General features: G+C 44.3%; 1 protein-coding gene across 3 annotated transcripts in view; it reads right to left on the bottom strand.

Annotated features, from left to right (window-relative positions):
- kif21b (kinesin family member 21B) overlaps window positions 1-15,012 on the bottom strand; it is a 223,118-nt gene that overhangs the window by 65,502 nt on the left and 142,604 nt on the right. For all 3 annotated transcript variants that reach the window (XR_011935738.1, XR_011935737.1, XM_072480319.1), the window contains exons 19-23: window positions 14,477-14,627; window positions 13,118-13,309; window positions 9,377-9,478; window positions 3,783-3,945; window positions 1,298-1,358 (exon numbers count right to left, since the gene is read on the bottom strand). Coding sequence is in view for 1 of the 3 variants with exons in the window: in XM_072480319.1 (XP_072336420.1) it covers window positions 1,298-1,358; window positions 3,783-3,945; window positions 9,377-9,478; window positions 13,118-13,309; window positions 14,477-14,627 (669 nt within the window). In the remaining 2 variants the exon portion in view is untranslated. The remainder of the gene's footprint in view (window positions 1-1,297; window positions 1,359-3,782; window positions 3,946-9,376; window positions 9,479-13,117; window positions 13,310-14,476; window positions 14,628-15,012) is intronic.

Consider the following 15,012-nt stretch of genomic DNA (forward strand, 5'->3'; position numbering starts at 1 on the left):
AGGGTCGGGGGGCGAGGGGGGCCATGCCCATGAAATGAGGCTGCGGGGGTTAAAAGAGTGGGAGAGTGCAGGACAGGTAAATAGGGGCCTCTGTGTTTGGAGATGGGTGACAGGTGGGATCCTGGAAGGGAAGAGGTGCTTTCAGGGGGCTTGGGGGGCCTGTAGAGGGGGGGACCTCCAGGACCCCATAGCAGGCTGTCTTCACTTGGGGGTGTTGGTTAGTGTTCATGTGTGTGGGGGGTGACATTGCCCATGGGTGGGATGTGTGAGGAACATACAAACTCACTTAGAGATCGGGACACCCTTTGAAATTGGCAGCCCAATCTCTTGAGTTCAGCACCCCAGTGGTTAAAATAAATTCGAAGTGTGTGCTAAACCGGTGAGAAAGTCCCCAGGGCTCACAAAAGTGTCTAAGTGTCATTGAATAACGGTGGGGAACTTGCCGACGACTCCCTGAAAAACCTGCCGCAGAAATGTTTTGGGAGAATCGCGCCCTCCAATACTGGTTGAAAACTATGTGAACTATTTTGCAAGCTAAAGGTGTCTCAAGATTTTGGCAATATAAGCATGGAGCTCAACGGAACCAATCATGCTGATTCAAATCCTTTATTATTTTACACGGATCAATTTTTAAAAATCATTTTCCTGTAGGAAGCACATCTCAGGTGCTAGCCCAATGGCCTCCTTCTGCACTATAAATTCTAAATAATTTATACACTAAATAAAATATTGCTGTACTTCTTAAAATGAAGCATTTTAAGCCTTGTTTCCTTTTCCTCCTCGCCATGTTGGGAATATGGTTCCGTGGGCATGTGGTCGTTTACACCACATTCAAATAGCCATTCTTCGTTTGTGAGGTCTGGTGGAGAGTGTCAGCAGACTTGTTTAATGACAGTATCCAATCTTGTCCCCAATCTAAATACATGCACAACTATGCACGCACCCATCAAATTAAAATGAGCTAGTTAGCAATAAGAGCTGGAGCTTTGGATCATTTCCACACTCCATCCATCCCATAAGTGAAGAGGATAATTGCGATACCCATGCTGTTGCCATGGCTGAGTTGTAACTTGGGATCTTCCTGACCTGTAGCTAATTGCTGTCTTAATCACTGGGAGAGCTGAATATACATTCTTAAGCTCGCTATTTGTAATGATAGTTCCAATACAATATTACCCACATGATTCTTGTTTGGTGCAGGCAATCGTGATAGCAACATAATATTGGGAGAGTACTTCAGATAAGTAATTTACCCATGAATAATAAAGTTTGCTATATGCACTTCTTGAAAGCTTACCTGCTATCTAGCCCTGAGCTGCACTCAGATATTTCCTCATCACTGCTGAGCTCTCCATTTTCTGAAAGTCACAAAGGTTAGATTATTAAGAAAAGCTGATTGTTCAATTTGACATACTTCAAAGTCTCTCGTTCAGACTCTGTCCCATAATTCTCCCGTGTGAACAAGTATCGTTAGTTCTGTGATCTTGTTGCTGAGTGTTTATGAACCAAAGCAGAACAATGCAGAACCTCAGGCCGTTTGCCTACTGAGAACTGAAATCAAGAAGGTTTTGTGTTCAAAATGTGGAGAAAAGTCTTTTCTTTTGAAATCTTTGGAGAACTATCACAACCCTCTGATTTAGATCCTATTAATTTGTAATTACATGTAAATGTTATTGGAATTTGCTGAGCACTCCTGCACACATTGCCGCTTACATGACTCATACTGTCCAAAATGATCAATTCTCTGATCTACTGATTTCAAATTAATGCCACGTTTAAAATAAAATCTTTTGTTTACCATGTTAACAGTGCATCATTCAGTTGTTACTGTTACTGCAGAAAATTTGAAACACCTTTTTTCAATTCAATCATGGATGTGAGTGTTGCTGGCAAGGCCAGCAATTGCTGCCCGTCCCTAATCGTTCTCGACTCGGTGGTGGTGAACCACCTTTTTGAAATGCTGTAGTGCATGGGCGGGATCTTCCAGTTCCGCCCACCCAGAGACCAAATTCCCACCCGAGCTCAACGGACCTTCCAATGGTCCATCAAATTTTTCCTCCCTGCCCCGATGATCCCTGCCGCAGGTGGAACCAAAAGGTGCACCCCCGCTGAGTTGTAGGTGTACCAAACTGTTGTTAGGGAGGGAGCTTTCGGACCTTTGACCAAATGATACCAAATTAACTTATATTTCCAAGTCAGGATAGTGTGCGACTTGGAGAGGAATTCACAGCATGGAACGGTACCGTGCACCTGCTGACTATGTCCTGCTGGAATTGTAGAGATCGTGTGTTTGGAAGGTGCAGTCAAATCAGCCTTGGCAATTTGCTGCAGTGCTTCTTGTAAAAGGTACATGCTGCAGCCACTGTGTGCTGGTGGTGGAAGGAGTGATTGTTTAATATGGTGAATGAGGTGCTGATCAAGTGGGCTGCTTTGCCTTAGATGATCTTGAGCTTCTTCAGTGCTGTAAGAGCTGAGCTTTTCTGGGCAAACGTATTCCATCACACTCCTGACTTGTGTCTTTGGGGTTTTGAGGAGTCAGGTGGTAAGTCATTCGCTGCAGAATTCCCAGCCTCTGAGCTGCCCTTGTAGCCATTATTTAAAAGCACTAATTCAGTTAAAATCTTGGTCATTGGTAACCCCCAGGATGATGACGGCGGGTATTCATCATTGGTAGTACCGTTGAACATCAAGTGAGTGATGGCTAAATTCTATTTTGTTGGAGATGGTCATTGCTTGGCACTGACACAACATTATTTGCCGCTTATTAGCCCAAGTCTGAATTTTGTCCATGTTTTGCTGCATATGGGGATGGACAGCTTCATTAGCTGAGCAGTTTTGAATGGAACATATTGCAATCATCAGCAAACATCCCCTTTTCTGGCCTTATGTTGAAGGGATGGTCATTGATGAAGCAGCTGAAAACACCCTGTTGATCTTGTACAGCAATGTACTGGGAGATGATTGGTCTTCAACAACCCCAAACTATCTTCCTTTGTGCTTGGTGATACCCCTAATTCCTGAATTTAGTTTTGCTAGGGGTCCTTGAAGCTACACGTGGTCAAATGTTACCTCGATGTCAAAGGCAGTCACTCTCACCACAGCTCTGGAATTCAGTTCATTTGTCCATGTTTGGACCAAGGCGGTAATAAGGTATGGAGTGGAGTAGCCCGGACAGAAGCCAAACTCAAGACTGGTGAGCAGTTTATTTCTGAATAAGTGCTGCTTGATATCACTGTTAAAGACACCTTCCATCACTTTGCTGATGATTGAGAGTAGACTGATTGGACGGTAATGGGCTAGATTGGATATATCCTGCATTTTGTGGACAGGATATACTCGAGTGATTTGCCACACTTTTGAGCAGATGCCAGTTTTGTAGCTTTACTGAAAAGCTTGGCACAACTAATTCTGCAGTAGTACTTTCTTCAGTAGTACAGCCGGAATGCTGTCGGGGCCCATAGACTTTACTGCATCCAATGCCTTCAGCCATTAGATGGCAAGTGAAATGGATTAAATTGGCTGAAGATTAGCATCTACAATGCTGGGTACCTCAAAAGGAAGCCATATTGGATTATGAACTCGGCGTTTCTGGCTGAATATGGTTGAAAATGCTTCAGCCTCTTCCAATTCAAACAGCTGTGATGAAAAATTAAATTAAGTGTGGAAGCATGGACAAAAGATGCCAAAAGTTGCCAAACCGTAAATCATGGGTTACTTCTAAATATTTCATTCTAAAACATATAAACCCCAAGAGATATTGTGATCAGCAGAGAGCTCATTACCTTGTGAGACACTTTGAAGCAACATCTGTAGTTCAGGAATAGACTCAGCTTTTTCCCTTAACATATTAATCAGCTGAGTTGGGACAGAATCTGTCACATCTATTTGCTTTAATCGACCTTCCAACAGCTTGATCTGGGCCTCTTTCTGAGCCACCTGCATGCCCTGTAGTTGAGAACAATGAAAGAGTACAAGTCAATATAAAAAATGCTGAATATTTTTCAATAACCTGAATCTATCCCCGATCATTATTGGCAGGCTTTGCAGGAGTCATTAGGATGACTCCCTGCTCTGTCAGTACTTTACCAGTCCATATCTGCAACTAATGCCGAGAACATTAGAGTTTTCTTCCATTAGAGTTGCTAAACATCAGTATAGATGAAAATTCCAATTTGAATTTTAGCCAGGTTTCAGGGACCTTCCATTATGTAATTTTATAGTGCTTTTTTTACTTGCTTATGTTATTAATTAATATTAATCAAAATATATTTGAAGATTGAGTTGCCCAGCAAATTAGCATGCAATGTCACCGAGCAACCCATGATGTCCTTTATCAAGCTGATTCCCCAATAGGGTGTCCCCAGCAAGAAGCAACGATCATAGTTGGGAAATCATGGGAGCAGTGCCCTTAATATTCTACTTTTAACCAAAGAGTTGGGACATCAGGCATTGTAAATCCATAAATTCCTACCCAGTCCTCCCGGTAGAGCATTGCTCCATATCAGAAGTGCCTGATCGGGCTATCTGCCAATATAGGAACGGCTTGTAAAATAAAGTCATTCTTCCTGTCTTCAAATCATATAAATTAAAGTTATTAATAATTCACTAAATGTAATGTTGAAATTCTACCTTGGGGAATGAATACTTCAGAAAGAGCCCATAAAAATCCAGAAGCCAAGGCTACATTTTATTATTTTTCATAAGCAAGTTATTCTCTTTTCCTCTCGCCATTTATCAATTCTTTACCATCACCTCTTACAAACATTTGAGAACAGTTGCACGAACACCAAATGACTTTCAATGTGTCGGTCAAATGTCTAATTAGTTCCAAATGGCCCATTCAATGAAATATGTGTGAAAGCTCTCAAAACAAGTTTGAATTTAAACTTTTGGGGAATGACACATGATGTGAGCACGGGAGCGGCTCCATTTCTTTGAGCTCCGACTCCACTCATTTTTTAATCCTTTATTCATCTTATTGCATGCTCCATAATGTTTTTTGGGGAATTATGTTTTGCGTTATTTCCCTGGATGATCCTGGTCAGAGTTTGGTGGTGAAGGTAGCACGGTAGCACAAGTGATAGCACTGTGGCTTCACAGCGCCAGGGTCCCAGGTTCGATTCCCCGCTGGGTCACTGTCTGTGCGGAGTTTGCACGTTCTCCCAGTGTCCGCGTGGGTTTCCTCCGGGTGCTCCGGTTTCCTCCCACCAGTCCAAAGACGTGCAGGTTAGGTGGATTGGCCATGATAAATTACCCGTAGTGTCCATAAGGGTTGGGAGGGGTTATTGGGTTGCGGGGATAAGGTGGAAGTGAGGGATTAATGTGGGTCGGTGCAGATTCGATGGGCCGAATGGCCTCCTTCTGCACTGTATGTTCTATGTAATTCTATGTGAAGAGACAAGTTGTATCAGAGACAATCCTCGTTTGATTGGGCAGTTGGAGATGGCTATGGTGGGGCCAAGTTTGCAGTGGTGGTTTTGCAGGTGAGTGGACCTATGCCTCGGTGGTGCTGTATGTCTCAGGATGGTGACTGCCATTGCAAATAATGTTTTGGATAATGATCTTGGCTTGGTGGTGCAGATTTTTGGTGTTCGATTTGATAAACTGCAAAGTATCCTTGAGAGAAGGTTCGACAGAGCCCATAGTCTTTAAGGCCTGGGGCTGGGTGGAGGCCCTGACCATTAGTCTAATGCTGTCCTGTCCACAACACTCATCGTGAAGAGTTGGAGGTGGCTAGCCAAGTCGAGTCCTCCCCCAGTCGCCTGGGCTATGGCCTGGCGGAGGTGAAGATGCTTTGTTCAATGGAACTTTTGAGAGATCTTGAGTGTTTTCAACAATCCGGTCATGGCCTAGACCTTTCCAAGCAACATAAATAATGTTATTATCCTGCGGTTCATCAATAATCCTCGACTTTATTCCCTTGTGATTATGCTGTTGATTTCACGTTGTTGTCTTTTCTCCAGGCAAGGGTGTACGATGTTTGAATACGAGGGCAAGGGTTGTTTGTTATCCTGTTTTAGCACAATCGATATTGAATCGATAAAGTGATTTTTGTGCACAGTCCTATCCTTTTTTTCAAAAAATGTGCTGTAATCCTTTCATCCATGAGAAGGGAGTGCATTTTACACACCCCTTATCTGTTCTATATGTAGCAGCGGGATGATGGGTGGATGATTGGTGTGGTGGTGGGAGGCAGGGTTAGATTAGTCCTTACTTGGACTGAGGATAGCCACCAGCCAGAGCTAATTGTATTTTGCATTTTTTGGTCATTGCTTTGGATTTTGAGAATCCGTACTTGTCTCTTTCGATGATCAGCGCAGACCATGGGCGGGATTCTGCAACCCTCTGCGCCGGAATGGCACCGGCGCGGGTGCGCAGAATAGCCGTTCACGCCGGAAATCCGGCGCGATGGCGCTTCCGCGATTCTCCGCGGACTTGCCAGGCTCACGGGCGATGCCGGTCGGGGGCCGTTGAAAGCGGCCAACACGGCGATTCTCCGCGCTCGACGGGCCGAGTACCGCCAGACCGAGTCCTGCCAGCGTGGTTCACATGTGGTCCCACCCGGCAGGACCTCGGAGTTCTGGCTGTGGGGGCCATCCTGTTGGGGCGGCGGAGGATCAGACTGCGGGGGGGGGGGCCTCCACAGTGGTCAGGTCCGTGATCAGGGGCTACCGATCGGCGGGCGTGCTCATTCCGGGGGGGGGGGGGGGGGGGCTATGTTCCTTTGTGCCGGGACCTTGCAGTGCTCTGCCATGTGCGCGGGGGCCTACGCGACGATGGCTGCCACGCACATGCGCAGCCACGCGGGCGTAACTGCAGGGCCCCGTCGGTAGCCGGAGCTGCGGGACACACGGCGGGGCCCTGCTAGCCCCCTTGAAAACGGAGAATCACCCCGGACCTTCGAGGAAAAAGTCCAGAGTGATTCTCGCCCGCTTTCCGGTGGGCGTGGGGACTTAGTCCCCAGAGGGAGAATCCCGCCCCTGGTCTCCTGGGAGCCCTTCTTCAGTTTGGGGGTAGGCCTGATTGGGGGTGTAGCGGCCCTTCTCCGGGTGCTCTTATATACTGGTTTCCTTAATGTCCTCAATTTTTCCTATCAGTGGAAACATCCTTTCCACGTCCATGCTCTCCAGGCCTCACAGTATCCTGTAAGTTTCAATAAGATCCCCCCTCATCCTTTTAAACTCCAACGAGTACAGACCCAGAGTCCTCAACTGCTCCTCGTATGACAAGCTCTTCATTCCAGGGATCATTCTTGTGAACCCCCTCTGGACCATTTCCAAGGCCAGCACATCCTTACTTGGATACGGGGCCCAAAACTTTCCTACAATCCTCTGAATGGGGTTTGACCAGAGCCTTATACAGCCTCAGAAGTACATCCTTCCTCTCGACATAAATGCTAACATTATATTTATTTTCCTAACTGCCCACTGAACTGGCACGTTAACTTTAAGATAATCTTGAACAAGGACTCCTAAGTCCCTTTGTGCTTCTGATTTCCTAAGCATTTCCTCATTTAGAAACTAGTCTATGCCTCCATTCCTCCTTCCAAAGTGCATAACCTCACACTTTTCCACATTGTATTCCATCTGCCGCTTCTTTGCCCACTCTAAGGGCAGCATGGTAACACAGTGGTTAGTACAGTTGCTTTATAACTCCAGGGTCCCATGTTCGATTTCGGGCTTGGGTCACTGTGTGCGGAGCCTGCACGTTCTCCCCTTGTCTGCGTGAGTTTCCTCCGGGTGCTCCGGTTTTTGGGTTAGGTGGGGCGACTGTGTTACGGGGATAGGGTGGAGGTGTTTGCTTAGTTGGGATGCTCTTTCCAGGGGCCGGTGCAGACTCGATGGGCCCGAATGGCCTCCTTCTGCACTGTAAATTCTATGATTTTTCTAGCCTGTCCAAGTCCCTCTGCTTCCCCATCTTCCTCAATACTACATGTCCTTCTGCATATCTTTCTATCATCTGCAAACGTAGCAACAGTGCCTTCAGTTCCTTTTTCCAGATCGTTAATGTATATTGTGAAAAGTTGTGGTCCCAGCACCGACCCCTGAGCCACACCACTCGTCACCAGCTGCCATCCTGAAAAAGACCCCTTTATCCCCACTCTCTGCCTTCTGCCAGTCAGCCAATCCTCTATCATGCCAGGATCTTACCCTTAACACCGTGAGCTCTTAAACTTATGTAACAGTCTCTTATGCAGCACCTTGTCTCAGGCCACCTGGAAATCAAAATAAATCACGTCCACTGGTTCTCCTTTGCCTAACTGCCTTGTTACTTCCTCAAAGAACTCTAACAGATTTGTCAGACATGACCTCCTCCTGAAGAAGCCGTGCTGACTCAATCATATTTTATCATGCACTTCCAAATACTCTGCAATCCTATCTTTAATAACGGACTCTAAAATCTTACCAATGACCGAAGTCAGGCTAACCGGCCTATCATTTCCCGTCTTCTGCCTCCCTCCTTTCTTAAACAGTGGTGTTACATTAGCCACTTTTCAGTCCTCTGCGACCCTCCCTGCCTCCAGGGATTCCTGAAAGATGACCACCAATGTCTCCACAATCTCCTCAGCTATCTCTTTTAGAACTCTGGCGTGTAGTCCATCCGGTCCAAGTGATTTATCCACCTTCAGACCTTTCAGTTACCCCTGAAACATTCTCCTTAGTGATGGCCACTACACTCTGCTCTGCCCCCTGATTCTCTTGGAGCTCTGGTATCCCACTGGTGTCTTCCATCGTGAAGACTGATGAATAAAGAAGAACAAAGAAAAATTACAGCACAGGAACAGGCCCTTCGGTCCTCCAAGCCTGCGCCGATCCAGATCCTCTATCTAAAACTGTCGCCTATTTTCTCAGGATCTGTATCCCTCTGCGCCCTGCCCATTCATGTATCTGTCTAGAAAAGATGCAAAGTAACTATTCAGTTCCTCTGCCATTTCTTTCTTTTTATTACTACTTCTCCAGCCTTATTTTCCTGTGGTCCAATGTCTATTCTTGCCTCTCTCTTATCTTTTACATATTGAAAAAAACTCTTCCTATCTTCTTTTATATTACTAGCTAGCTTATACTCATATTTCATCTTCTCCCCCCTTATTGCGTTTTTAGTTGTCCACTGATCACTTTTAAAGGCTTCCCAATCCTCTGGCTTCCCACAAATCCTCGCCATTTAGTATGCTTTTTCTTTTGCCTATATGCTGCCCTTGACTTCCCTTGTCAGCCATGGGTGGTGCCTCAGGTCAAGGAGTGCAAGGAAAGATTGAAATTAGCTGGTTAAAATACAAATACTTCTGTTTTCTGCTGACTTTACAGTCCCTCGAAGACAGTTAATCAGTGGTATCTCTACTAGACATATAAAAATAGGTTATTGATGAACCTCTCACCTTGTCAATAGACATTTTTAGAAAATGATCCAGCAGGTGGCGTGCTTCAGCCAAGGAACATGAACTAATGACAACAGACGTGTCTGTTGAATTAATTTCATCCTGCAAAAAAGTGAGAGAAGTCAAAATAAAACATATGGCCATTGATAGGATACCGAGGAGCCAATGCGCATAAGCACCTTTTACTCAGGACCAGTCCACTCCTTTTGCAACACTAGTGCTTTCCATTCAGAGCAGACTGGCTGGTAAACGTTACAGTTGTTCCTCACCAAAATGGCCATTTCACTGCAGAATTGTCACAACCAACCAGAACAAGACCTGGGACCTTTGCACTCACATCAATCTGTAAATTACATTTCTCCCACTTACTCAAATTATATTATTTCCCCTTCAGGATCATGCAGAAGTTCACAACGATCAACCGACCCATCTTTGGACATTTGCAGAGTGGCAAATTCCACAAACTAATTTTGGTGACATTTTTCGGCAGCCCCAGCAAACCACAATCTGGAGTTTCCGACAGCACAACAGTGACATAACTTCAAAATTACATTTTTGGCTGTGAAACACTTTGGGGCATCCTGATATTGCGAAAGATGCCATATGCCGGTAAATACAAATCTTCCTTTTTATTTCAGTTGATCCCTTAAAATAGATGGTACTAAAAATCAGTGACTTCTACAATTTTGATTGGGTTATTTGTTACAATTTCCAGCACCCAGTTTAAAATTCAAGGGATTCTCAGAATTGCAACAACAAATACAAGCAACAGGAGTTCTGCTGTCCTTCATTTCTGTTCAGTCATGGGTAATTCTTGGTTAGGTTGTTGGAGGTTAACGTTCCTTCAAATTTTCTCTTTTATCCAGAATGTCATGATTTCTCTTTAATACTGCACTCTGCTGAGCAAGCAGACGTCCTGAAAATCAACAGGCCATTTGGAGCCTGCAATAAATACTGGGTTTATTGCAACCGCGCCCCCCCCCCCCCCCCTCTTCCTTCTCAATCATAAAATATTGAAAAGGTGAAGCTGTTAAGTGCAAGTTTTAGTAGGTAATTTGGTTTAATAACCAAAGTAATATTGGATCGATCCCAGCTAAGTTTCATGTAGTTTACAATACGGGAAAGGGGGTGGTTCAGTGGCATTGTCACTGTACTAGTAATCTAGAGACTCAGGGCCATGCTCTGGGGACCTGGGTTCGAATCCCACCATGGCAGCTGGTGAAATTTGAACTAAATAAAAATTGAGAATTTAAAGTCTGATGATGACCATGAAACCATTGGCGATTGTTCTAAACACCCACCGGTTCACTAATGTCCTGAAGGAAAGGAAATCTGCCATCCTTACCTGGTCTGGCCTACATGTGACTCCAGACCCACAGCAATGGTTGATCCTTAAAACGCCCTCTGAAATACTCAGTTCTCGGGCAATTAGGGACAGGCTGCTGGACAAGCCAGCGACGGCCACATCCCCTGAATAAAAAATTAAATTCAGCACAGGCTATTCAAATGATTACATTTCCCACATTTAATCAGGTCCTGTTCCTTTCAGCTTTCTTTTAAAAATAAAATTACACATGAGTAGCATCAGCACAGGCCATTTTATCACTTTGTGATTTTCTAACAAATGTGTTCGAGCACTATCAGGCTTCTGGCAGAATCTGCACTGTATTAACCCAATTTTTCTCATCAGATTGCTAGACCCTCCTCTTTCACTTCGCCAATTTCTCATGTGTCCATTTCAGTTCCGCTTTTCCCGTCCCCTTAGTTAATCACATTTTCCCAGAGAGGTTGCCAGAGAATCGTTTGCAATATCTTCTCTGCCTACTCCCACACCAACTCTGGTGTCCGCCCAAGGATAAATCCATTGCCGCCACCGATTTCAGATCTTTATGCTTCCCATTGGCAATATCATCCGAAGGCACAATGTTAGTTTTCACGTGTACATTGATGACACCCAGCTATACCTCACCCTCCACCTCTCTGACTCCTCTATTGTTGCTAAATTATCAGATTGTTCATCGAACATCCAGTACAGGGTGAGCAGAAATTTGCTCAGAATTAAATACGGAGTGAAAAAAAAAAACATTGTTTCACTCCCTGTTCCAAACTCCATCGCTACTGACTCCACCCCTCTCCCTAGCAACGGTCTGAAACTAAGCCAGTCTGTTCACAACCTTGGTGTCACAACTGATCCCCAGATGAGCCTCATATTCACACCATCGGTAGGATTGCCCATTTCTACCTTTGTAACATAGATCAATTTTGTCCACGTCTCAGCTCATCTGCGTCTGATATCCATGCCTTTGTTTCCTCTAGACTTGACTATTCCAAAGCATTCCTGGCTGGACTCCTACAATTTACCCTCTGTAGGCTTGAAGGCACCCAAACCTCTGCTGTCCATGCCTTGACTCATAGCCAAGTCCCCATCCCCCATCACCCCCTGCTTACTGATCGACATTAGCTCCCAATCCAGCGACTTAATTTTGAAATTCTCATCCTTTTTTTTTACAATTCCCTCCATCACCTTGCCCCTCCCTACCTGCCTAATCTCCTCCAAAACTCATCCCTACAAGTTTTTTTTGCTCCTCAATTTTAGTCTCTTGTGCATTCCAAATTGTAACTGCTTCAAACTTGCTGGTCCGGCTTTCAATTGCCAATAGGCCCTAAACTTTGGAATTCCTTCCCTACACCTCTCCATTTTTCTAACACATGTTCTTCCTTCAAGATACTTCTTAAAAAATATCTTTTTGACCAAGCTTTTGGTCATCTAACCAAATATCTCCTTACGTGCTTCAGTTTCACAATTCTACTGTGAAGCACCTTAGAATGTTTCAGTATGTTAAAGGAGCTATAAATATAAGTTGTTGCTGTTTTTCTAATTTATTTATTTATGCTTCCACTCCCCAACAGTGACTCATGTTAATATCATTTTAACTACAAAATTCCCATGCTTTTTTTCTTAAGGGTTCGATTCCTGGCTCACGTCACTGTCTGTGCTGAGTCTGCACGCTCTCCCCGTGTCTGCGTGGGTTTCCTCAGGGCGCTCCAGTTTCTTCCCACAAGTCCCGAAAGACGTGCTTGTTAGGTGAATTGGACATTCTGAATTCTCCTTCAGTGTACCTGAACAGGTGCCGGAGTGTGGCAACTAGGGGATTTTCACAGTGACTTAATTGTAGTGTTAATGTAAGCCTACTTGTGACACTAATAAAGATTATTATACACTGATCGTTCGATATCTACCTCTCTCACATTTATGTTTCTCATTCCTTTCCTCCGCCTTCATTTTTAAAATAAATTTAAAGTACCCAATTAATTTTTTTTCAATTAAGTGGCAATTTAGTGTGGCCAATCCACCTGCCCTGCACATCTTTGGGTTGTGGCGGTGAGATCCATGCAGACACGGGGAGAATGTGCAAACGCCACACGGACAGTGACACAGGGCTGGGATCGAACCTGGGTCCTCGGTGCCGTGAGTCGGCTGTGCTAACCATTGCGCCGCCCCTTTTTCCTCCCCCTTTCTTCTGCTCCCTCTCTATAGGCTGTTCCTCTTAACAATTTCTAGTTCTGCCGAAGGATTAATCCTCAAATATCATTGATGCTGATTGACCTGCTGAGTGTTTCCAGAACTGTTTTAGATTTTCAGTTATTTTCCTTTTTATTAATACAGATCTTCAATGCAGATATCTATTTCAGATACTAAACCGAGTGACATTCGCCTACCCCACTCCCTAGCCTGAATACCTTGGTCTCCTCGATCTGCATTATGGTAGCTTGGCATTCAAAAATACTGTCATTAATATAGTCGATATTCGCATTTAAGGCTTCAAGTTCCTCATTTATTTCCTGGATGGATTTATCTTCTGGATTTTCCTTTTGACTCCGTTCCCTTTTCCCAAGTAGCATTTCCTGGAGACCAATTAATTCCTCTCGTTTCTGCAAAGGAATAGCAGACATTAATACATAAATTTGAATTCTCTGGCACTTGATAAAGGTTAAGCAAAATAGTTTTCTCACTATTTTCAGTCAATACAAAGCTAATTTCTATCGGTTAATAAAGACATTCATGACAATGGAGAGGTCAAAGTGAAGGATTACATACAAGAAAACACTGAAGCCTATGTAAAAATAATCTTAATTAGTGTCACAAGTAGGCTTACATTAACACTGCAGTGAAGTTACTGTGAAAATCCCCTAGTCGTCACACGCCGGCTGTTCGGGTACACGGAGGGAGAATTCAGAATGTCCAATGCACCTAACAAGCACGTCTTTCGGGATGCGTGGGAGGAAACAAGAGCACCCGGAGGAAACTCATGCAGACATGGGGAGAAAGCGTAGACACGGGGAGAGCGTGCAGACTCTGCACAGACAGTGACCAAGCCATGAATCGAACCTTGGTCCCTGGCACTGTGAAGCAACATTGCTAACCATTGTGCTACCATGCAGCTCAAGAATGTGTGTTGGGTGGGGGGTACGGTGCTAGCTGCTTAGATCTCTCAGATGACGGCAAAATAGCTGGTCAGAACCATCAGAAGACAGTGGGAACAAGGTTAAACCTGGAAAACCAGTTGCGATCAGCCTCAGAGGGCACTCCAAGAGAACAGGGGCACATTGTGGTAAAACTTACTGGAATTCTACAGATTTTATAATCTATAGTTGCGAAACAGAAAAGGGGAAGATTAACTCTGAGGTTCTCGTGCTGAAGTGTAGTTTTGTATTTTTGCACCCCTTAATAAATGTTTACTGTACGATAAAATCATCACAAATAGTCGGGGGTATAATTTCCTGATTTCTGAACCACTTCTCATCCTACAGAAATTGCAAAATCCATTTTGGTGGCAGCAGCTGTTCCCAGTTTCCCATTTGGGATTTTGGGAGCTCGGCATTCACCATCAGCCATGCCATAACAATGTGTAACTGTGCATCTGTCCTAGTCCAAATTTGTTGTAGAATCTGTGCACAAGTAACGAAGAACGCGTTATGACCCTAGGTGCAAGAATGATTTCAGTTGCAGAAGCAGAGTATGGACACAAATGGAAAACAGTGGTGCAAAAGCCTGGAATGTCAGTCAGCATGTTTGTGTAATAATTTAAATGTGAATACCCCGAGCAGGCGATTCATGTCTGCTTCCAAGTTGGAAATCGTCATCCTCTGCATCACAATGTCAGTTATTCTACACTCCAGTGCCTGCCATTTTAGCCGTGCTGTCTTTGAGAAGCCCTCACCAACTCCTTTTTTCTGGTACTTGATCTTTCTGCAGAATAAAAGCAAAAAAAAAGTTAATAAATTCAATTTTAAAAACCCTCAGTACAAACAGTAAAAGGCTTACTGTGGGTTTAGGTTTTTGGTAGGTGTCTGGGATAGATGGACCATTGAATATTGTCACTATTTTAGTGAAATGCATGTCATCATACTGCAAATCACATTTGCCACAACTACTGTGTCATCAATGTTCATATAATTTAATACACTGTCAGCGATTAGCAGTCAAATTAATGTTGTTAATGAATTGAGCTCTCCTCCCTCAAGGGATTTATTTCCCCTTTTCTGCACCTTCCCATGATCCAGTCTGTACCAGATGGTATATCTATCACCAATGCTTAGGTGAGTAGAAAGATTTGCGTTAACTATGCATTTAA

Source organism: Scyliorhinus torazame, chromosome 17 (genome assembly GCF_047496885.1).
Source record: "Scyliorhinus torazame isolate Kashiwa2021f chromosome 17, sScyTor2.1, whole genome shotgun sequence".
NCBI classification, from domain to species: domain Eukaryota; kingdom Metazoa; phylum Chordata; class Chondrichthyes; order Carcharhiniformes; family Scyliorhinidae; genus Scyliorhinus; species Scyliorhinus torazame.